At 36.2% G+C, this 26028-nt stretch overlaps 1 protein-coding gene across 1 annotated transcript; it reads right to left on the bottom strand.

Annotated features, from left to right (window-relative positions):
- Positions 1-622: 622 nt before the first annotated feature.
- Positions 623-25444, bottom strand: xdh (xanthine dehydrogenase). The gene is made up of 36 exons (XM_056768078.1): positions 25308-25444; positions 25090-25147; positions 20546-20642; positions 20205-20313; positions 19899-20025; positions 19738-19799; positions 15356-15430; positions 14919-15014; positions 14672-14813; positions 14451-14543; positions 13486-13637; positions 13274-13367; positions 12691-12800; positions 12402-12586; positions 11639-11813; positions 11452-11541; positions 11197-11366; positions 10919-11045; positions 9786-9908; positions 8703-8799; positions 8432-8556; positions 7857-7990; positions 6786-6873; positions 5960-6046; positions 5651-5842; positions 5428-5573; positions 4489-4570; positions 4315-4410; positions 4097-4225; positions 3924-3998; positions 3726-3778; positions 3508-3622; positions 2100-2165; positions 1766-1954; positions 1409-1576; positions 623-1239 (listed from the first exon to the last, which is right to left on the bottom strand). The coding sequence occupies exons 1-36, from the start codon at positions 25380-25382 to the stop codon at positions 1189-1191; spliced, it is 4053 nt and encodes a 1350-aa protein (XP_056624056.1). The 5' UTR covers positions 25383-25444; the 3' UTR covers positions 623-1188.
- Positions 25445-26028: the final 584 nt, after the last annotated feature.

Raw genomic sequence — 26028 nt, 5'->3', positions numbered from 1 at the left:
TGAGTAAAAGCATTATTGAAGTTCAACATCTTTTAGGAAAAGGTTTCATTGGTAACTTTTTACATATGATGTAAGAAAAGGCAGAGTTGTAATTTACTGAAAAACACTGAATAAACTTTACTATATGTAATAAATGGAAAGCATTGTGGCCAACGATGAATAAGCATTGCACATTACCATAAATATAAGGGGAGTTGACAAATATACTAGCGATACACAAACACTAAATATCTTGACCAATATCGAATTTCAAAAGTGATATCTGCCAATACAGATTCTGAAGAATAATATAATATTTCATAACTCTCTGAATGTTATTAATTCATATAATGGATATTAATATTAAACATCAAACCGGTGATGTCATTTAACATTTTTCATAGCACAAATTTATTGCATTTTAATTTCCTCTTTTGAATTACAGGATATGTCGACCCTGATCATCTGCTGATACCAATAATGTGAAAAATTGCTTTTATCAACTGATACCGATTATTGGCTGATATATCGGTGTATCTCTTGAATATAGCCTTTTGTGTGACATAACAAAAATAGAAATCAAACTGTTAACGAAATATCATTAATAGTTATATTTAGCCTAATATAAAACAGCATAGAGATGTATCTTCATTGTTAATTTATTGAATTTATTCTGTCACAACATAGGACACATTTCCACATTTGTCAACTACCCATACTCAAATTAATCATATTATGTGAAATAAATTACACAGTGATAATATTTTTTAATTATAATCACTTATTTGATAACATTAGTAAGCAAAGTTAGCACAATAAATCTGAATTTAAAGATGCATTAACAAAAATTAATATATCCACATAATAAAATTTAAAAGCACCTTGACATAATGATGTCACATTACCAGCTTCTTTCCAGACACTTTTGGTTGTAAAATTTGCTTTGATCATTTACCAAATAAATGCATCAATGGTTAATAACTTCAAACATGTTTATAGAATCTAACTTTCATTGAGAGTAACTCAAACAAAATATATAAGGTCACAAAACCTTTAGCATTCACAGATCATCTGCTCAGAAAAAATACTCAAGTAGTCAATTCCTTTGGCATTATTGTGAATCACAATGTCTTTGTTCCCTTGTGAATTCAAACACAGCCATTAAGTGCTCTGATAGGCCAAAGTCCTTTAAATCAGACTTGCTGGTTCTTATACCTGCACAGCCCATGGAGTAAAGGTGCCAGGTTCTGCAGGAGGACACTGAAGAAACATACACAAATTCAATTGTCATATCCAGTAAACTCACGTTGGCTATTAATTTTATATTTAGTTCACATAAAAACATGAATGTGTAGTCTTTTTTGTGTGATAAAAAAATTAACCGAACCATACAAATGATTGACAATCAACAGTGAAAATTGCTACATACCAATTTAGTAAACCGGTCCTCACAGGCATTTCGAATGCGTTCAGGCGTGGCGGGACTATCCAACCTAAAGGGTCCAATGAGACCGGACTCAGCCCTGGCAGAGGCGATGGCATCTTTAATGGCATAAAATGCTGAAGCTGCCAAAAATAGAGGAGGCTCCCCGACAGCCTGAATACAAACATGTAACCACATCAGAAATGAGAAACACCAGTAACCAACTTTCTTATGCCCTTATGGTTCAAATGAACATATTTTCCAACGAGACTTGCAGTATATAGATTTATTTTCCAAATATGTTGATTTCCTGGGAATCAAACCCATGACCTTAGTGTTACTTGTGTATATCTATGACCTGACCTTTGAGGAGAAGATGGCCTTTTCATTAGGAGCATCTCTCAGCAGCGACACCTTCAATTCAACGGGGATGTCCCCAAAGGCAGGAATCTTGTACATTCCAGGTCCTCGAGTGTACAGGTAACCTTTGGGAGAGTATTTAAGTTCTTCCAGAGTGAACAGGCCTAAACCCTGCATGAAGCCACCCTCCACCTGCAAGCACGGCCCCAAAACAGCTCATATTCATAATAAAGTGAAGAAACTGTATAGTGTTTCGTTTTACATCATGTCATTTAGGAGACGCATTAATCATTAGGATCTAATGTGAAAACATCTTCAGGAAATTCAGACGAAGTACCTGTCCAATATCCAGAGCGGGATTTAAACTCTTGCCAACATCCATAACAATGGAGGTATGAAGGTTCTACAATGGGAGAGAGCGTAAAGCCATTATTAATATATTCTTTCATTTCATTATTTATTTCTATTTGTCCCCATATTTAATAATAATGGTAAACTTATCAAAACTATGGACCAAGGCCTGTTTTTTAAACAGTTTTCCACACATTTCCATCAATTTTCTTAATGAAATTAAACATCAATAATCAAAGAAGTCAATTCAGACTGTATATTTGCACAATTATATTTGTTTATATTTACATAACAACAATTGTTTTTTCGTGTTAAAAAGTGATTTACAAAATTTAAACATACACCTTCAGTTTACCTTTTATATGGTAGTGTAACGGCATTCTGCACTGTAAAAAGTGATTTGTTGTCTCAACAACCATATTGTATGTTGTTAAGTAGCTTTTACTTAAAAATAAACAAATTTATAACATTTCTCGCTTAACTTAAAATCCTTTGTTTCATGCAACACAAAAATATAAATTACAAGAAAGTTCAAAAGTATGCATAAAGTGAACGGAAAATTTTGAGTCGTGTAAACTACAGTTAAAAGTAAGTAAACCTAACATACATTTCCAGTGCAATGAACTTAATATTATCAGTATAAATAGTGAGGAATAAGCCCTTGCGCCTGAAAAGTTTGATTATTCATGCTTTTTTAAATTAAAAGCACTTTTGGGGCATTTATATAGATGTTTATAATATGTATAACTAAATCTAAGATGTGTTTAGTATAATTGATGTTGTTTTGTAGTGACATCGTTTTCTGTGAAGCTACCATTCAGGTGATTCGTGTTTGCTTAAGCATAGACCCTGTTCGACTCATCATGTTTCTTACCACAATAAGGAAGACACACATCAGACATGCATTATGTTGTGTGCTTCTGAGGAGAATCAATCAATGATTGACATCAAATTAATCATCAATTATTTCAAAACTGTTTTTTATAATAATATACTTCAATATGCTATATGAACACTAAGGTAAAGGATGAAATATTTAAGTACAGCCCACTGAGCACTTGATTGAACTTGTGCTATATAATTTTTTAAGTAAAGAAGGTCAAGCGAACTGATACATTTGTCTAAACGCAACTAAGATTATCTTTTTATTTTTACTTATAATCTCCTTAAATCGAATTTACTTAAAACCATGTTACAAAAATGTTGCACATATATTTTAAGTAAAGTCAACACATAATTTTTTACAGTGTGGACCATCTTTATAAATATATGGGGTTTTGGTACTCATTCATACACATGATCATTAATTGATGTAAATTGTCACTTCCTAAACTTTGCATTGTGTACAGTCTCTTAAAAACAGTAAACACACACACTTATTATGTTGGCATTACCTTATGACTGCCGGTGAGACAATCTATCTCTACCTCTGAAACCGCCACGCCGTAACTGAAGTAGTTGAATGCCCTTCCTGTATTTGTGTCGAAATTATAGCCGAGATCTGGAGTCCTTTAAAATATATTCAGATAACTAACTAACCCAGTTTTATGAGCACCAACATGACCAATATTGAGGAATATGTGACAAAGATGTAAAAATGCTTTTGACCCACTTGTAAAATCCATTGGCAGACAAATTTACTCTGTCAAAGTATGCTGTTTTCACCTGTAATACAAGATTAAAATACCACACAATATTTGATGTATTGTTTTATTTGCATTATTTGCAAGTAAACAAATAAAAGATAACTAACAAAAGATAATCATGAATGAATTATGAATGGGCAAATATTTAAAAAAGAGCTACAAACCCATTCCTCCCAACCTCCTTTTGGGTTCTTGTCTTTGTATGGCTGAAGTCTCTGTAGCAACGTCTGACAAGCATTCTGTGGGACGACATAGGCCGTGTTGAATTACTGCTCATATTAAGTGATCATTTTTCCCCAGACGGTGAAAAAAATATCTGTGTGTAAGGAAGACTTACATAAACAGCCATGCCGTTAAGATCAGATGATGCTGAAGCGGCCGTAGGGCTGGTGTTGGGAACAGTGTTAGTGCTGGTCTCTGTGATATGAATCTTTGTGCAGGGAATTTCAAGCGTTTTACTGGCCACCTCCACAACACAAAAACAAACAAAGGCTATCAGTCTTTACAATTAAGAATACAGAATAATGATGTATAGCTTAGCTGTATTTTGTTTACCTGGATCATTTTAGTGTGCAATCCTTGTCCCATTTCTGTTCCGCCGTGAGTCAAGAGAACAGAACCATCTGTGTACACGTGTACCAGAGCTCCTGCCTGTGTTACAAATACACATCACATACAATGCCCAAGACTCTTTTACAGTCTTTAATTTGAGATTTGAGGAAGGTTGACCTGGTTGAGGAAGACGGCAGTAAAGCTGATGCCAAACTTGGTGGGAATGATGGACAGGCCTCTCTTGGTCCAACGGTGCTGCCTGTATTAGAGCAGACTTTTTACTCTTCTATACAGTATGCAAATTGCACTAACGTCAAATGTTTAGGGTCTCTTAAAGGAACAGTTGACCCAATATAAAATCTCTGTCATCAGTTACTCATCATGTTTTTGCAAACCTATATCACTTTCTTTTGCAGAACACAAAAGAAGATATTTTGAAAATGGTTGGTAACCAAACAGCACTGGCCCCTATTGACTTTGTATAGACATGAATAAAGGATGATAGCATTTTTATTTTTAGTCAAACTATCCCTTTAACTGTAATGTTTTACAGAATAAAATATATCTGTGCCAACATATTAATTTCTTTCATTACAAGTCAAAAAAAAAGAATGACATTGACCAAATAAGGAAGAAAAGCAGCTATTAAGAGCATATGAAAGACAATAACTCATTTTAAATGTTTAAAAACACATTTCAGCTTGACACAAAATGCTAAATTTTTTTGGCTATTTTAATTATGGATTATGGATTATTTTACAACAACTAGGGCTGTAAAATGATTAATTGCGATTTATTTGCATTCAGAATAAAAGTTAGTGTTTACATAATATACTGTATGTCTGTGTACTCTGCACATTAATTTTGTATTTACAAACACATACATATATCATGTATATATTTAGGAAATATTTGGATGTATTTTTTTATATAACAAATAATTCAAATTATATATACAGTAAACGTTGATTTTGATGATTTGATGTTTTATATTTGTCTTAAATATACTCATGTATGTGTGTTTTTACAAATTATTATGCACAGTACACAGGCATATATTATGTAAACAATTTTGTTTATTCTTGATGCGATTAATCTAAATTTCTTACATCTGACCTGTTGTATTGTTCTACGGCAGACTTGCGCTTGTTGAAGTCTGAGATCTCCATGCACTCCACCCAGCAGCGGTCAATGGTGAACTGGTCCAGGCGCTGATTAAAGGGTGTGAGGTCTCCTTGTTTGTACATATTCAGTCTTCTCACCTGAAAGCAGAACATGACCCTGTAACATGTGATAGCATTGTCAGTATATCTGTATGGGCATCAGTTGCAGTTCTCACCTCTTCAGCAGGCAAACCGCAGCTATGAGCCACATCACTCATCCAGCTCTCCGCTATCATCATACCCTGCGGCCCACCAAAACCTCTGAACGCAGAGTTAGACGGCAGGTTTGTTTTACACATGTAACCTGTGCCACGAATGCTAGGAATGTTATAGGAGTTATCCATGTGAAACAGGGCTCTCTCCAAGATCTGTGTATTGAAAACATGTTCAGGGCTTTGGGTTACAGAGGTTAATCTTTTAATTTGTAGCATTGGCCACGAGGGGGCAATATGAACCTAAAGCAATTGAAAGCCTACAATACTCACTGACAAGGAAAGATCCATAGAATTGCCTACGTTGCTATATAAAGTCACATCAACTGCCATCACTTTTCCATTGTTCATGTACCCAACCTAGACAAAAGATTTAAGAGATGTTTTATCAAGTACAAATCCTGTTTGTACTGTAAAGTACAAGTCCCTGCTTAAGGTTATAGGAATATGTTTTATTTCTCATTTTTGTTTTTAGTTTGGTTTAGTTTTGGTATAAATGCTGAAAATATTAATAATTTTCTCCCACTAACGTGTTGTTTCACTTCAGAAGACATTCATTAGCCATTTTGATTACTTTTTGGATGGATGCATGGGTTTTTTGAAGCATCAATATTTTTGGACCAGTAGATGTCCTAAAATAGCATAGTTGTGCAAGAACGGTCGAGCTGTTAAAGATGCAGCAGTAGTGCCAGTTGAGAACTAGTTCTAGTGGGCCTGGGTTCTCCAATTGTTTTTTTCTTCACTTGAGTTTTTGGTTCCTCGGCACTGTTTGCACACTGTCTGCACTCATTTTGCTCGCCAGGGGCTGCTGACATCAGCTTTAGAGTTAACATTGCTTATAGTTAACATGTTTTCATGTGCTGCTGCTTTGTAACACTAACAAAGGTGAGTTGAGATGTGTGTATATAAAGGGACAGATTTTCAGTTTAAAAAACTTGGCATTTATGTTGGCATGAGGGTAAATATTATTATTAAATCATTTTCATTTTGGGCTAAACTATTTCTTTAGGTCTGTCAAGACAGCTTAAAAGCTAACAGACAATGACGCCTTTCATTTTGAAGTCTTTAACAAATCATGGAGTTTTAAAAAAGTTCTCACCTTGTACCTTCCTAAGAATGGATGCCGACCGCCTGTAACCAGCATGTCCTCATCACGATCCAAGCTGCAGCGCACTGGTCGCTTAACCCTTAAAGATTTAGCACACAACAAACCTTAAACCACTGAATTTCGACAATCCTTTAACCCTTATGAGAATCGTCTGGGTCTTTTTGACCCGCAAATTATGTTTTCTAAAATCAAAATGTTCTCGGTCCCAATGGCATGATACTTCGTACAGTGTTCAAAACTTTCTAGATCTACAAATAAAAAACTGGAATGAAATCTTGATTTTTTGGGTTGGTGTGGGAAAAAAGTCAGACTCATGGAGAGAGAGAGAGAGAGAGAGAGAGAGAGAGAGAGATATGATGAGAAATAACGAGAGATATGAACTGATGAGAAATAAGAATTTATCAAAGACACACAACTTATTTTAAGATTAAATTTGAAGAATTATATAAAAATAGTTGATTGAAATAAATTAAAAAAATTAAGGTTTGATTCTTATCATGATGTAAAATTATTGAAAAACAGACTTTTGAAACATTACAAAAATGCTTTTTTTATTGTTATAATTGTGCTTTCATAATATTTATGAACCATATAAATCCAATCCATGATATGAATCCAACTGAAAAAACTTGTAAAAAGGTATATTTTAGTTGGACTAATAGCAAATATCAAATAGTGGAGCTCTGCATCAATCTACTGATAAAGTGATAATTTGATACTTTTAAAACTGCATTTTCCAAAAGATGGGAATTTTTTTACACTAAGCCATGTCAAATTATCCATTTTATCCCCATGAATTAAAGTTAGAAATCTGGGTCTTTCATACTGTGAATTTGACATAAAAAGCTGTTTTGTATGGAAACCTGTTTTAAAAAACATTAATTAACAGAGTAAAATTACATTTGTTAAAATAATTTTGTTACAAAATTACATTTTGTTGCCTGGGGTTTATACAGACCCCAAAGACCATGAGTGTACACCCCAAACGAAGACCACATAAGGGTTAAATTGTTAGAGAAAGAGTAAGATTGATTGTGGGTCACTATTATTAATTATTCATACTTCTGTGCAGCAACAGCCACCACTGTGGATAGAATGGTGCTACGACTCTCCTTCCCTCCAAATCCACCTCCCATCCTCTTCACACGACACACCACTCGGTTGGCTGGAACTCCCAAAGCTTTTGCTACGAGGGCCTGAGATGATTTCAGAAAGCCAGTCTTTTTTCTTATGTACAGTGTATTTGTATTGAAACGTTTGACTTTTGCTATTGCACTGATGCACCAGCGTTGATGCAGCGACCCATTAAATCGTGTAGCCATTTTATTACTCCTTCGTCTAAAATTAACGATTACTTACAAATATCATCAAAACGTTAAATCGACACAAAAATCAAGCACGATCTCTAGTCTATTCATTTAAATCATCTTTCTAATTGCATTTGCAGTTACTATTATATATTGTGGAGGCCTATATGTAAAAAACATCATTATATAACAAGTCACATCGGATTTTGTTGAAAGTTACATATACATAACTTTTATCACTGCTAAACTCAGCCAAAAATAGTGAACATGCAGATTTGATGCTTTCAGTATAGACAGACACAAGCCACCAGGTGTCAGCAGGGAGTTTACCTGAGTCTTAGAGGCAGATTGTGTGGAGACGAACAGCTCCATTTCCCCGTCCTCTCCACGAGGGACCGCTATCGTGCAGTTAGTCTCCAGGTAAAAGTGCTCCTGTCCTCCAATGTGCATCTCACCTGAAGCATTACATAATCAGTCAGCTTGTCACATTAGAAGGCAACAGGACACAAGCTACTGTATTTCAATAAAAAGTTAAAGGGAGAAACATGCGACAAGTGATTCTTTGTTTTTATTCTGGCCTTTCTTAATGACATATCTGTACCTTGCAGAATGTGATCTGAGTCTTTAAATCCTTGTGCTACATCTCCACTCTCTATAGTCCTTACTGGGTGATAAAAGGAATTGTGTGTAATAGCATCCTGTTTGGAGTAAACACAAACATTTAGTTAGTTCACCTTATGTGTGGGTGTTTGACATTTGGACAAGCTGTTTTGGTGGTAACCTTGAATAAGCTCATTATGTAATGATGACAACAGAAGACGCATATGGGATAAAGATCACCAGGTTTATGAATAACATACTTTTAGTGGTTTTGCAATTTTCATGTTTTTTTTACCCACCAGCGTTTTTAAAATGAAGTTGGGAGCTAGTGCCAGCATTTCAGATCATTTTCACAAAACTATGTTATGAACTTATACTATGAACATTTAATTTATCAAAAGTGCTCCCTACTCAAACAGTAAAAATATGGAAGACTGGAACAAGATGTCATTGTGGAGAAAGTCTTAAGGGCGGCACAATAAACACATGCTGTATTTTGTTCTTGCCCCCAGTTGATGTCCAATGAGAAATCTGACTACTGAATCAAAACCATATCATACAGCCGTGGAAAAATGAGACCATTTCAAATTTTCATTTAATCAGGGTTTCTGTATTGTGGCTGTTCCAGTCCAGTGTCAAATCCAAGTTATTCATTTTTGAACTTTTCCTAAATACTGTGTACAAATATAACGGTTGTATTGTTTAAATATGAGCTTGTTTTCTTTGCGGTTTTTGAGGTTTGGAAAAAGACAGAGCATCTTTTCTGCTATTTTGACCTGTTTCCCCAGTTTTCATTTTCTGCTAATAAACTTTTGGGAACAATTTGGGAGAAATATTGTTTGTAGTTTACAAAATGAAACCAAATCAATGTTTTTACCAAAACACAAACCTATAAATAGTACATTCAGAAAAACTGAAAATAAAATGGTCTCTTATTTTTTTCCGCGGCTCTGTATATTATGTAGATCAACTATATTATGTGGATCGACAAGCACATGACTGAAACACAATAATCTGATTCTACACTGTGTGTGTAGGGTGGTGCGTATGTGCATGCATGTTTACATGTGGAACAAATGCAGACCTGAATGGTGACGATCACAGGTTGTAGTTCTTCATAGTTTATCCTGACAGCCTTGGCTGCTCTCTGAGCATGAGCCTGTGTGTCCGCCACAATGGCCCCCACTATATGTCCCACACATGTGACCTAAAGTATGACGTATCAATGTGAGGGAGAAAATTGCAAATTCAGCATGACTGTGCACAAGTTCGCACTATTCTTTAACTTCTTATTTCATAATTTAAGAGCAAATAGAAATCATTGCACAAAACCAATAAAAGGTGAATCAAAGGACAGAAATAAGAATCCTACTATTATTACAGAGAAGTTTTATATTATATTGACCTTGACCAAACTTAAATACTTAAAGGGATAGTTCACCCAAAATATTTTTTTTGTTATCATTCAGACATCATGTGGTTTAAAGTCTGTATATGACTACACAAACAAAGATATTTTGAGAAATGTCTCAGTGGTTTGTGTCAATAAAGTGAGGGTGAGTAAATGATGAAATACTTTGAAGTTTCCTTTAACTAGTAACGGACTAAGCAAAAATGTATGAATAAATGTTTCATTTTTACAGGAATAAATAAAGACAACTTATACTCACCCCTTTACCTAAGGTATTAAAAAAGACTTTTATCACCCTACTAAAGACTCTTTTGATTACATGAACAAAGTATACATTCACTCCATCCACCTTTCACGTATAAACCTAAATTATTGATCGGTCCAAGTTATTCAAACTTAATCTATAACCTTTTAAATTTATACAATTTATGGAATAGAATTGACCTAAAAGAGTGACTCAGGGGGATATCAGTCGTTACTACTTTTGATTTCAAATGAAGTCACCGCCTACAGCTGCAGAAGACATTGAAAGACATTCCAAGTGAGATGCGTGTGAGAGACAATTTGCATGGAAATACAAGTAAGGGGCCTTAAAAAGCCAGTCACGAGGAGAACCTCATTTGCTGCAACTTACAAATGATACGCTCTGTTTAGTTAGAGACATCAACAGAGCTACGTTACTGGAGCTACACGCCTGATCATCTGCCAAATAACTTTTCCATGGAAAAAAACGCGTAAAACCGATTTAGGTGTGAAACGTCAATTATCTTCTCTAACCAGAAAATGAATGGAATTTTGCAGAACACCTTATCATCTGCGAAGACTGTCTCATCGTAGATAATAGGTCCTGTCAGATTACTTCCAGGGACATCCTTGGCAGAAAGAAATGTTACAACTCCAGGAACTTCCATTGCATCGGAAGTGTCGATGGATCTACCAACAATATTAAAAACAGAGTTAACATCTGACAAGTAACATCATAACATTCCAGTCATAACAGTGTGTGCATAGTACTTTAAGTCATAAGCGTTACAGGATCCCAAACCACTCTGTGTATATATAAAAGTGTGTGCTTTTCATTAACTTTATAAGGGCGTGAGCTTTAGTGCTGGTGACCAATGCCAAATGGAGTTCATTTTCATAGCAAGGGATGTCATCACAATAGACAGCTTCTCCTGTGGCCTGCTTAAGAGCGGAGAGGTGCATAACCGGGTGGCCCACGACATCTTCACCATTCTCACCAGATGGAACTGACTTGAAATGAAGTTTAAAGCTAAGCACCTTGTACAGACTAAATGCACAGAATCAAAAACGTGTGCTAAATTGTATGCGTGTGTACCTGGTATAGCTGTACACTGGATGGTGAGTCTATCTGGAAGAGCTCAGTAACACTAGCATAATCAGGTCTGATGTCTTCAACAACAATACCCTACGGAGTCAAACGGTGTTTGGATTACATAAACGTACGAATGTGTAGTAATTGACAAAAAGTATGTAAAATTCAAAATAAAAGTAATTCAAAAAACCTCCTTCTGCAAGTCCAGAGCCAATTTCTGCTGGACAGTGAGGAAGAATTTATAGAAGAGGCTGATGGTCAGTGTGCGTCTGTATGTCACCATTCCACCAGGAGCTGAGGGTGACAGACTCATCTCATCAGCCAAGATGGTGCAGGCGTCCTGTAGAAGCTCATCGTTCCATTGCCTGTAAGCAAGACATACCAAAGACAATACTGTTTTTAAAACATTAAGGTTTTTAAAATCATCATGAATTTAAAAGAATAGATGCAGTCACACCACAACAATGAAAATAATAAAACAGTCATTAATGACATCGTTGGGATCACTTTCTGATCAATTATTGCACAAAATTTGTAAATTATTGTTATTGGGAATTGGTGGCCTTACAGAACAAACATTTATGGCAATATACTGGAAAATAAAATAAAATATATAAAATAATACAAGTCCATATATGGGAACCAAGAGCTTATATTTTTCAATATATCTAAACAATTCTCTTTAATATAATATATTGTAATATATTAACAAAATACATTATACAGTTTGAAATATATTAAACGATTTAATAAATTAATATGTAGGAAAATATATATTTTCCTCGCAAAAGGGTGTAATACAGTGTAATGGCAGCATATAAATTGTGACTTTGATTTTTGGAGCTTGTGTAAAAACACTTCTGCAAAAGTGACCAGGTGTACACAATTATAAGCCCATAAATTATCATAATATTCTACAACACTGGTTACAAACCTACACAGAAAAGTCATACCTGTTGAGCAACCTGTTGCATGTGGTTGTGGCAAGGACGGTGACAGGAGCCATTCCTCCATAGCTTATTCGGATATTCTGGACAATGTTGGACCTCTCCTGAAAGCAAACGTTCATTCCACATGTGACGATGGAGATGTCGTCCTCTTTGCGAGGGGATTGTTTGAAAGCGGAGAAATACTGTCCCTAAAACACAAACAGAAAGAATAATTCCCAATTTACATTGAATATTACATTCATATCATGAGATGTAATATATTATGTTATATGTATGTGATGGGACTACAGACCTTTCTTGTGTATGGAATCTCAATGGACAACAAAATCTCATCTGACCTCAAAACAGTCTTTCTATAAGCAGGAAAGAATTTGTCATCCATCTCAAGAACCCGTTCTCCTCCTTTAAAATAAGTTTAAAAAAGGGTTTTTTGTTTGTAAAGTGTTTTTTCTCATCTGCACAACATAGTACTGAGACATGTGGAAAGACATAGTGATAGGCGGTTTCATTGGATGCACGCACCTGTTAGTTAACTTCTGGTCTGTGTTTTATAATAATATAACAATTTAATTTATATTAGTATTCATTTGTATGAATATTTCATAGTATATTAATTGTATTAAATTAAATTAAAACTACAAATCAGGAATAGAGTCTTTGAGGAGGTGTACCGGAAGTTAAGTTTGGACCACACAACATTTGTTTATGCTGTTGCCTCTAAAACCGTCTATACAATTGGTAATGACTCTTCTTTACCAAGCTTATACACAATGTAATCTGTTTACAGCGGCCGCTTTTTTGCTGGGAATTCCTTCTTATCAGATCATGAAATTACAAACTTTGACCCTTGAACAGAGAAAAACTATCTAATGCACCTTTGGACATCACAGTAAGTTTGCAGCCTGCAGCCATGAACACGGGGTTGAGGTCTGAAATGGGACTCGCAGTCATAATATTTCCCCCAACAGCCTGACAGCAAAACATGGTTAAATACACAGAAAGGAGTATTCACTTTACCGTATATAACAGGTCGGTTATTTTACATCAACAACAAAAAACAGTCGATCTTTATAAATAGATTACATACTGCAACATTTCGAATCTGCTGTCCCGCGAACCAACGAAGCTGCTCCAGAACGGCCTTGAAGACCTCCGTCTGTTGAGTTGGCAGATTCTTTACTGTTCCACGCAACACGTCTCCTAGCAGAGTCAATGTCACTGATGCTCCAACCTTAATGCCTATGAAATACAGAAATCTGTTTCTCAAAGTTCTTACTTTTACTAAACAGTAAGCTTTAACTACGTTGTGATTTACCTTTATTAAAAACAAGTCTAAATTTGAAATGGTATATTCAATTCAAGTTTATTTAGGAAGCGCTTTTCACAATGTGCATTGTTTCAAAGCAGCTTTACAGGATCAAATAAGAAAATCAGAAAAACAGAAAGGTAAAACATAGCACAGTGTATGGTGTTTATAGAACAAGCATGATCATTCTAATAAATAATATTGAATAAATAAATTAATTAAATTAATATATGATCTATATGCTGCCTGTGCCAGACAGACTCAAGCAACTGAAGGGCTATACTGGAAGATTCAAACTTTTTACACACAAGTTACGTTTTTGTACATTTCTCAACAAACAAAAAAATCCCATACCAAAGAAACATCACAGATGAGATCTCTATAATATCTCTGTTATTTATCCTAGAGATTAATGGACAGCATAATGTCTCACAAATGTCTCCATTAGAGTTTCATAAGATTTGCCAAGTTTGCAAATAAAATGCATTATTATTGAAGATCTCAATATGAACTCAAACATTTCTGATCAAATTTTTCTAATACAAATTATTTCACCTATATAATCTACATTCGTGTTTCCCCTCCTAACTTTGATTGAAAGAGTGCACTGTCGTTAAAATCTGTTTTTTTTTCTCATTAGCAATTTTGTGTAAGACGATAAAGTACTAATGAAACATCTGAGAACTTACCAGAGCCATGAAAGACCAACCGTTGAACAACAAGATTTTGTACTGTGTTTTCCTTACCATCTTGGGTATGTTGGATGCTGTTCAGTGCTGGGATGTAAGCTGGTGCCAGAATCACCGGATAAAGAAGGTTTTTGAACTTCATCTCAATACCTTGTGAGATAATCGAGTCAGTAGTTAAATGGCGATATCATCATCATTGTCAACATTCTCATTTGATCATATAGCCAGAATAAGATCTATAGGGCTATCAATGTAATTTTACTGAATATGGGCCTCACCGACTTCTGTGTTCCCAACCACTAGTTTAGCATTGGGATAGGCGGCCTTTAGTTCCAAGAGTTCTTTGAGGGAGCTGGGTTGAATCCAGAGCACTCGCTCCCCCATAAACCTTAACTCTCTCTGTGGCTGTTTACTTAGACTCTACAGAGCAAATACATATGTCTTTAAAACTGACACGCATCCACATCATGTGTATAATACATTTTACCATAACACTAAATTCAGAGTAAAAGTTTATAAACATACTATGAGTTCAGGAGGAAAAATAATCTCTTGTGTTGGGTCTAGTGGCATAAACTCTGACGGGTCATACAATTTCTGAGCCAGAAGTGTTGAATTTACCTAAAAAGAAAGAAAGTACATTTCTCTCACTTTGATATTTTAAATATATAATCCTTTGAAGCTGTTTCAATCCTCAGATAACATTGAGTAGTACCAATTTGGCATATGAGGTTTGTAAAAGAGTGATCTAGAAGCATCTACTGTTATTTCACTTCAGACATGTGACTGCTTTTCTGTGAGATTGAAAGGCATTCCATGTCATTGATTTCCAAAGCAGTCGCAACAGGTTTATCAATACCAAGGCCTTAGGAGAAAAATGTGCTGCTACTTATTGAAAGACAAAAATAGTATGTATGCAGTACAATGTGAAAATTGTTATGGCAGTGATATGTCTGTCTTACATTGACAAGATCCTGTGTGTATCCATTTGCCATACAGCATCCATTAGATCCTCCTTTGCCACAGCATCCACCATCCTGTAAACACACAGACTGTTTTAATCTGTAGTAATGGTCTTTAACTTTTGTAACCTATTCATCCACACAATCTTTTTAATAAATGGTTAAAAAAATGTCTGTAGGCCTTTTTGCTACTTAAACCCAGACTCATTTTCTTTTAGACTGAAAAAAGAAAGAATCCACTGGTTAACCACTACAGACAGCGGCGAATTTGTGATGGACCTGCTGAGATTATGCTGCGTTGGGCGGGGTACATTTGCGCCGAGTACCTGTTGCTGCCTGGATCTCACATCTCCGACAACGTAGGAGCTATGTTTGAAATTAAGTTTATATTTTTTAACCGACCGCAGATTTGAACTTTATACACATATATTTTAGCCTAAATTGCTCTTAAAACAACACTTCGTGACACAATAAAAGTAATATTTATACCATTATGCAGGTTTTCTGCGCTATTAGGGTCAGCTGCAGTCCCAAATCCTCACAGGTCATGCAATGATGACGTTTCACAAGTACGACACAAGTGCAGATAAAAACGCATTAATGTATTATTATGTGTACTATTCCACCACCAGTGTGTCCTTGAGCAAGACACTTTACTCCATGTTGCTCCAGGGGGATTGTCCCTGTAATAAGTGCACTGTAAATCGTTTTGGATAAAAGCGTCTGCCAAATGACTAAATGTAAATGTATTAATAATGTAGACACATGGCCATCATTATTTATTTGTCTGATTGAGCAAAGACAAGAACGCATATTCTATTGCGCATGCGCTTTGTGATGTAATTTTCCATACCAGAGATGTGGCCGTCTCCCTCAGGTAAGAAATTAATTAAAAAATAAATTACAATAGGATATATATATATTAAATTTTTATTTAGTGTAAGAAAGTTTCGTGATCATTGTGCAGGAAACCGGCTGTTAATTTTAACCTTTGTTATGGTTAATCTTTTAACAAAATATTTCCTTGTGCTGAGCTTGCGCCTTTGGCGCGGTTTTGCAAAGCTAACTTTACTATTGAAGGATTATTAACAAACATTATTTTATAAAAACCTACGGCACATTGGACTACATGTTGTGACGTATGGCACTTTGACCACTTTAAAGGCCTAACATATGGTGTCGAAAATAGATGCGACACTCGATAAGATATATATTTTCTAAATTAGTCGCGTTTATATCCTGATGGAAAATAAGAAACTAGCTTCATTGGGTTTTATTTCAAACTACGCCTTTCGAATGTCACGATAAGTTCACGGCATGGTGAAACATTATGCACCATGTGTATAGTCCTAGTGGAGAGTAACGTCAGTAGCTTAATGGTAAGGGTCGAACCTCAATGCCTGCAGCAGGATAAGGATAAAGCGCTAATCAACTTCCTTTTGGGATTAAATAGGCGCCATTTTGTGCTACATAACATGACTTTATGGCAATGCAGCAAGGGTAATAGTGTACATTTTTTCGAAAATGTAGAATGCCCCAGACCATGACCTTCAGCAAGCACTGGGATGGTTTGCAGCCGAGTGTGAAGCGGCTGGGATGAGAATCAGCACCTCCAAATCCGAGGCCATGGTTCTAAATCGGAAAAGGGTGGCTTGCTCACTTCAGGTAGGTGGAGAGTTCCTGCCTCAAGTGGAGGAGTTCAAGTATCTGGGGGTCGTGTTCACGAGTGAGGGAAGATGGAACGGGAGATTGACAGACGGATCGGTGCAGCCTCTGCAGTAATGCTGTCGCTGTACCGGTCCGTCGTGGTGAAGAAGGAGCTGAGCCGCAAGGCGAAGCTCTCGATTTACCGGTCAATCTACGATCCTACTCTCACCTATGGTCATGAACTGTGGGTCATGACCGAGAGGACAAGATCCCGGATACAGGCGGCCGAAATGAGCTTTCTCCGCAGGGTGGCTGGGCGACCCCTTAGTGATAGGGTGAGAAGCTCGGTCACTCGGAGGAGCTCAGAGTAGATCCGCTGCTCCTCCACATCGAGAGGGGCCAGCTGATGTGGCTCAGGCATCTTTTCCGGATGCCCCATGGATGCCTTCCCGAGAAGTTGTTCCGGGCATGTCTGACCGGAAGGAGACCCGGGGAAGACCTAGGACAAACTGGAGGGACTATATCTCCCGGCTGGCCTGGGAACGCCTCGGTGTCCCCCTGGAAGAGCTGGAGGAAGTGTCTAGGGAGAGGGAAGTCTGGGCATCCCTGCTTAGACTGCTGCCCCCCCGGACCCGGCGCCGGATGAACCGGAAGAAAATGGATGGATGGAATGTAGAATGCTTTTTAATATGTATATGACCTTGCTCTTAATGTATGTCTTATTTTTCAGGTAATGGAAGACGAAGAACAAACCACGACTGTCTTCACAGACGGAAAGGAAACATTTAGAAAACTGTTCACAGTCGGAAGTGTTGGAGAACTGATCAGAGTCAACCCAGGCTCTGTGAGAAAGAAATGTTCAACCATAACCGGTAAATCTTTTTTGTCTTTTTTTTAAATAAGTGTATTCAAAGTAGATTATGGAGTTTTTAATATTTTGTCCTTTTATAGCCTCATTCAAAAGATGCAACCGTGACTGTCCTGCTGGCACTGCTCGAGGAAAAGCAGGGTTTCAGCAGGGTATTGAAAAGCATTAATAGTCATTAAGTGGATTTTGATCCAATTAAGGCCTTAAATGGCATTAAAAAGAAATTAATTTTAAATTCTGAAGGCATTAAAATTATAGGAAGTTTCTTTTGCAAAATTGTTCATTTATGCTCTAAAAACGCAGAATCAGTTTGGTAACTGCTTCAGGCCGGTGCAGCTTTGCGGTAACGGCGGATGTTTGGATAGTGGTGGGATGAGACCTAGCAAAGAAGATGCACCATGGGGAAGTGCAAATTCCAGTAGAAGTTGCTGGAAGACGATGATTTTATGACATGGTTGCAGCCCGTTCGACGTCAACCAGGTGAAGGATTTGCAACCGAGAAAGTACCCTTCCTGCTACTAGTACTACCACCACCACTACAAATGCTACCGCCTCTTCCGAAGGAAAATCAAACCACCTTCGACAGCATTTGGTTCAAATGCGATGCTGCAGGCAAAGGTGCCCTGGTGTCTTAATACTAAATTCTCTTTTTGTAAGACTTTATTTACCGTCTAGAATAGTTAAGAGGTTCAGAGTTTTTGCTGAAATAAAATTTGTTCGCTGATGAAGCTCATGTTTGTACTGCGATTCTTCACTCTGTCTAGCATCCGACATGTAAGTAATTGGTACTTTGTTAAATCAGTATTGAAAGTGTAAATGTTACTCCAAATAAATGTTTAAGCTGTCATCGGAGAAGTTTCTTATTCAGGTTAGTGGTTGACCCGTTATGGCATTAACCATTTTTTAAAAAGCATTAAATTAAGTTTGGTGATAACTGCAGAAACCCTGAAAAGGCCCCTACAGTCCTGAGAACATGAAGAGACAAAGACGCTGTCCTTTTTATCAATAAATTTACTTGCAATGTGTAACTCTAATAATAAGTAATAAGTGCACTGTAAGTCGCTTTGGATAAAAGCGTCTGCCAAATGACTAAATGTAAATGTAAAATGTAAATGTAACTCCAAGATACAAAGTTTTATTTTAAATATGTTAGTGTTTGAAACTAATTTGTCAGAAATATGTTGTCTGTTTTAATGTTAAATTGATAAAGTGAACACCAGGTCAGTACACCAACTATTTGTGTTATTAATCCGAATACAAATGTTAAATTCATTTTCAGTATTTTTATAAATGTGAAATAACACGGGGTCACATATTTGTTAAAAGAACAAAGGAGTAGTATTTAGGCAGTATTCAGTTGTTGTCTGTTTGATTTCTTAATAAATAAAGAGGTTACAAATTGTTATTTAATCTTATTACTACTTTATATTTAAACTAACCAATTACTCGATAACACACAGTTAAAACACACCCAAAATAACACATTGATGTGTTTACTAAAGCAACACATTTGTGGGTTACATTTTATAACACATGTTCTGTGTCAAATTTAACTCAATATGTGTTGTCCTTGTGCACACTCAGAACATGTGTAATTAATAATACTTGTTGTGTTGTTTTTAACACATCTGTTTAAAGAGTGAAGGAAAAGTTCACCCAAAAATGGTCCCCATTGACCTGACCACAGTAATCTTTATTCCCACTATGAAAAGTCAATGGGGAATTTTCTTTGGGTGAACTATTCCTTTAAGGAAATACTTGAGTAAAAAAAAATGTATTAATCCATAAATGCATATCTATGTGCTTCATGTGCGTATGGTGTGAAACAAGCCTTGTTTCCATCAGTAAATCACACAAGCCTGTCTACCTTTGTAAATGTCCTGTATCCTTCCAGAATAGGTCTATACCCTGTACAGCGACATAAATTGCCTGGGTATGACCAAAATAGGAAATACAATTATTTATTTAAAAAATACACTTTAACGTTAACACAGATATTTGATGCAAAGATAGTAACCATCACTACACCTTGAAAAGCCTCCTGAATGTCGTGCATGGTGGGCTGAGGGTTGTTTCTCAGAAGAGCATACATAGACATTACAATCCCTGGAGTGCAGAATCCACACTGTGACCCATGAGCCTTTGCAATTCGCTCCTGTTTTTAAAAGGGAAGATACTATGGAATTAAACTAGCAAGAGAGTAAGAGACAGAAGAAAAATACAGTGAATGAACAAAAGAAGTCATTATACTGTGGTACGTTAGTGTGACATGCTTTCATCCTCATTCTCTGGAATAATAAGAAAATAAGATGCAAACTTTGTTGGTTCTCAGACCTGTACTGGATGGAGTTTGCTGGCCACACTGCCGATACCTTCAACAGTTGTTACTGCACAGTGATGGAGAGAGCACAGAGGAGCCAGACAGGCATTAATCGCATGGTTACTTAAAGAATATTAAGGACATAAATATAATCATATTCACAATTTTTTTATCTTGTATAATTCTCCCATGTTTGCTTTTGACAGTTTATCCAATGTGATTTAGAGTCCTATCAACGTAAATAGTATTTCAGATCTTGGTTGTATCAATTGAGCTACTAAATTTCCGTGACAAACCTGCTTCAGATTCAGATTATGGCAGCAATGCACAAATTATGAATTAATGAAAAAGATACAAAATCCGGTGTTGATGTGGATGGTATTTGGACACCATGACAGTACATGCTCCACAACCACCTTCAGCACATCCTAGTTTGGTTCCTTTCAGACCCACTGCAAGCAATACTAAGGAAAGCAACTTGGAAAACAGTACTGTTAAAGGAACAGTTCACCCAAAAATTTTACTCATCCTCAAATCCTTACTCATTCTTTTTTTAATTAGGAACACAAAAGAAGTTGTTTTGAAGAATGCTTGTAACTGAACAGTTCTTGGCCACCATTGACTACCATAGTAGTTAAAAATGCTTTGTAAATTTATTTGTTCTGTTGAAAACAAACACAAAAGAAGATATTTTGAAGAATGTGGGAAAGAGTTTTTTTATTTGGTTGAACTATTCCTTTTATTGTGATTTTTTTTTCATTTGCTAACATCCCTTTGACCAATCTGGGGTGCGTTTCCCCAACAATGACATAACTCGCTGGTTAACCACCATAGTAAGATGCATCGTTGGGGAAATTAACGATGAAGTTATGACTGTTTCCCGAAACTGTAGTAATTATGTCAGAGATCAATTCTTTGAACTAAGTTGGTTCAGCAATCTAATTGATGATGCCACACAGGTGGATGAGTAATGACGTATACTACTAAATACGTTCAGATTAAATGAATGTCAAGTTCTTGCTGTAAATAACATACATTGCATTTAAGTACTACTTTTGTAACCCTATTTTTGTTATCTGTTGTTTTATTTAATGATATTTAATTATTTATGATTGTCCTTCTACGTCATTCCGCCCAGGGATTCCCCAGGGTCCTAGCGCACGCAGGTCATGCGCATGCAAATTAAAAGATGTCCAATTAAATGTGAATATATTTCGAGGGATGGATATGGAATGCACTACCTCTTGCTTGCTTACTTTGATCAAAAGCTTGATGTATGTACGTCTAGAATCTAGATGTTATAATAATAAAGAACGATGCTTCTAAACAAAGCTCTAGACCTGTAGGCCTAGTTGCAACCACGAAACTTTGCGATGCTGCTTGCGATTTATCGTTGGAACGATGCGGTTGGGAAACACTTCAATTGTTGAACTATGCTGATCGACGGAACTTGCGACGATAGTTGGATTACGATGCTTTTGGGAAACGCACCCCTGTAGTCATTTTCAAAACTCTTAACACAATGAGCACAACATCCGTCTGTTGTGACCATCCCATCAACACAATTCATGTTGTTTTCACATAATACTCAGTCGATTAAACGCATCTAAAATGCCAACATTTTCTTTTCACACAAGCTCACCCCATACCAAAATTATCGATCTTTCTTATTTTTTTTACAAATGTTTAAAGTCCAATGCAGTGAAATGACTATTCTTAGTAATTCAGGAAATGTTACAGCGATTATAGTAAAAAGCTTATCAATGTGGGTCATTTTTCTTTTTCAAATTCATGTAACCATAAAATAATCTTCAATCAAAATCTGAAAATGCACTACCGCCCTGAAATGACTATCCGTCTCAAATGACTTAAATTCGACCGATTGGCAGTCTGCTACCAGTTTCATTTCAAAATGACGCAACAGCAGTTTTTACACATACAAATCAAAATCACAGTGAAAAACGCAAACCGTGCCCACTAATTATATTTTCACTTGGAAATGTGTTAGATTACAGAAATCAAATCGATCGCAACTTCCGGTTCACGTGGATTTTAAACACAGCGTGACAAAAAACGTAAACCAGGAGGTGCACGTTCAAGCTCAAACCGGTGCGCAACGTTTTGCTGCGGTTTCCAGGTTGAACAACATGTTTTCTGCAAATGGTTTAAAAACGCATTTATGCCCATTTCATCAGGCTTCGAAAATTCTTCAAAAATAACTCAAAGAATGGCCTTCTCAGCTACCATAGTTCAACTCTTCCGTCATCACAACAGGGTGTTTAATCGCGCCACAGTTTACATTTAAAAAACCATTTGGGATGTTTTGTCGGGGCTGAACGCAGCCGGGGGCATGTTCGAGCTCAAACCGGTGCGCAACGCTTTACTAAGGTTTCGGGTAGAATGACATGTTTCCTGGAAACGGTTTGCTTTGAAACGATGTGCAACGGGATTTGAGAAACGTTTTCTCGTGTTTGTTGGGTGTGTCAAGAATGTCCGCCCAATCAGCAGCAACATGTATATATCCCACGCGGTAATAAATAGACAGATCAGACAATGGGTCCAATAAGTATAGTTGTTCATATGTGTCTGCTGCAGCAAGGAATACGGAACAATTGAAGATATTAGAAGAGTTTTTCTGTAGAATTCAACACGATGTTCCAAACCCTAAATATAGCAATAAAAATCTTCTTCTGCAACAACAGCAGCTTACAAAAGACCTGATAAGAATTTTATAATTAATTATAATTGAAAAATCGCTGATTCCAATCTCATTCTGAGAAATACCTGTTGAAGTCTTTCCATAATGATCATGAGCATCCAAATGCTGAATATCATATAGATTAGAACTGTACACTAAACATTTTTTGTCTGTTATTTTGTTTAATTTTTTTCTATCTTTGAACCAAAGGCTTTTTATCACTAAAGATGTTAATGGATGACTATAGATTAACAAAGTTCGGGAGAAGCCAGAGCATATAATTAAGACCGGCTGGTTACAAACAAGCACATAAGTAGAGAAAGATTCTAACTAGAAGCCATCTCTCAAGGATTACACATCCCACCACCTCCCCGGCTCCTCTACTTGAGCTCTTGTCGATAGCAGAACTCCGGGGGGTCAGTTCTGGGTTCGGCCGTTTCCGAGCTCGGCGCACTCGCCCCTACTCGGGGGCGGGAGCGTTCCGGTATCGGATGGAATCGGCGAGCTCGGAACCTGTTTCCCGACAGCACGCCAAACACACATACTTTTACTACACCTGCTATCTTCATTGTCTGCTCAGGTGAACTCGTGAACAGCAATTTACTGCAGCAGTGCACTTACGGGTTTGTACATTCTACTGATAATTCCTCCACTATGTTGTCTTCTCTGAGCTTTTGGAAAGATGATGGAAACTTTTTCATCATGTTTTTTACAATTTCCAATTGGGTGTGTAAGTCACCACATCCAACCTTGTATCCTCTAAAATATAGCACCATATTGAAACTGAAATTATAATATTAGTGTAATTGAAAATTATGATTATTTTTCATTTTTAAATATATCTATCCATCTGTATGGATATATAAAATAGAAGGATGGGTAGATGAGGGATAGCTGGATGATAGATGTGTGGATGTCTATCTTATATAGACAAATGTACATACAATATCCGCCTTTAGTTTATTGACAGAAAATTCCCAATGAATCCCACCCACTTTTGGTGTAATTGTATGTTAGCCTTTGCACTTCTGTCACTTTTGCTGCAATTGTATGTTAATGGTATGGTTCTAGAAACAAACTTTAAGTGTTCATTGGTAGCAGAGATGTGTATGTTGTTTGTGTTAAAATATAAGTAATATATAATTTTTTTTAAATATATATTTTTAGTGATTGAGCTAAAACCCAAAAGCGTTATATTGTACCCCCGCTGTCCCCTATCTAAAATCAATCCACAAAGAGGAGTTGGGATACAGAAAAGAAAAAAGGCAAGAATATTTTACAGAACAATAGAAAAAAATCTGTTTACAATGACTGAATAAAAAAAACATGACTTTCATATTGCAGTTCTATACAGGTTGAACTGAAACATGACAAGTAATGCAGTTTTTGTAATGTCATTATTTGTTAGCATTTTGACAGTCTATGTGCTATGATTGACAATATGTTCCTGTTGGATAGAAAATCGTGCTAATGTTTTGACTGAATGACTTGATTTCGAATCGGGTTTGCTGTGTTTTGATAGAGTTAGCATATATTGAAAAAGGCATGGTATGGTATGGTATTATAAGAACATTTACTATTTGGCTAATTGTGATGTATGCTACTGTGTTAAGAGTTTAGAAAAAGTAAGTTAAGTATTGGTAAATGCTTGTTAGCAATTGAAAAAAACCTGTAACACAAAATAACTATAAAGAGTACAGGTAAATGTACAATAATGTTATTTTACAACCGGTGACAATGTCTGTTTTGCTTGAGATCAGATAATATAGGGGTAAATGATTGATGTCTTTCCACGAGTTTTAAAGCAAAATCAAAGATTAACCAAGAAATAGCAAAATGAAATGTAATGTATATAAAAACTATCCTTACAGTAATATAGGCTAATTCTAAAGGAAAGTATCATAGATTTCCCTTTTAATGTCAGACATTAAAAAAAGTGTTGCAATTACAGACAAATAAAATAGGCTACTAAACAAGCAAGCAGATCTCGTGAAGCTTTACAGTGACAAACTCTAACCCTTCATCAGCAGGAAGCAAACAGTTGTGCAAACTGCCATTACTTTAAATAGAGTGACCAGTCTTGGATCAGTTTTTTGAGTGTTAACATAAGACATTATACGATTTAATACGCTATTGTAAGAAGCACTCTGTTCCGATACACATAGACAGTTCAACACAGATCAGAAGATGAAAAAGGATACAGGTTTTCCTGAGATATGTCAGAAGTGTCATTTCAGGATCTGCATTTCTCTCCGTGAGCTGTGCAGAATTCATTTTCAAACAACCGTAAAGGCATAAGTTTGGGGTTTTAAAAGTTGTTAAATGAGCTTTTTTAAACACAACTGTAAGAAATTAATTTTCATTTGCGTTGTCAAATAGGCTACGTTTAAACGAAACAATTTCATCAATGATCAAATACCTTTTTGCCGTTAACAAAGAAGACAAGGTCATCGCCTGAATCTTGAAGTGTGTTATTTATTTTGTCCATTGTCATCGAAATATTGTCCCACTTTTTCCCTGCAGACTGAGCTCAGATGAGTTTGATTCAGGGCTGAGCGGTGAATATAGAGCTGTGAGCGCCGCGTCACGTGACCGCGTTCTTATCAAACTCGCTCTCTTCACGCGCAGCGGTGCAGTTGAATTGAGAAAGAAGTGCGTGTAAGTTGCAGTGGCACCAAATATTTACTTCCCTACTATTCACCCATACTTCGTTCAAAGCAGTATTTAATGTTATACATAGATTTACACATGCTGTAACTCGATTATTTGTATTATCAAAATAATTTATCATCAAAAGAAAAAGTGTTAAATATAGCTAAATATATATAAATCTTTAGCTCTAGTTAAATATAGCCCAAACGTTACAGACATAATTATGGAATGCGGACACACATCTTTCCATATTACATGATAGCATTTTATTAGCCTATTTTATAACGCAGTTACTGGGACAAAGATCCACTGTCTTCATTTACTCACCCTAAAGTTGTTCCAAATCTGTATACATTTCTTTGTTCTGATGAACACAGATATTTGTAAGAATAATTGTAACCAAACAGTTCTTGGCCACCATTGACTACTATAGTAAGAGCACTTTCTTTGTTCTGTTGAACATAAAAGTAGATATTTTGAATGTATAA

This window comes from Triplophysa dalaica, chromosome 15 (assembly GCF_015846415.1).
Source record: "Triplophysa dalaica isolate WHDGS20190420 chromosome 15, ASM1584641v1, whole genome shotgun sequence".
In the NCBI taxonomy this organism is placed as follows: Eukaryota; Metazoa; Chordata; class Actinopteri; order Cypriniformes; family Nemacheilidae; genus Triplophysa; species Triplophysa dalaica.
Note: the sequence above shows the minus strand (reverse complement) of the source record. Positions and strands in the feature narration are given on the sequence as shown.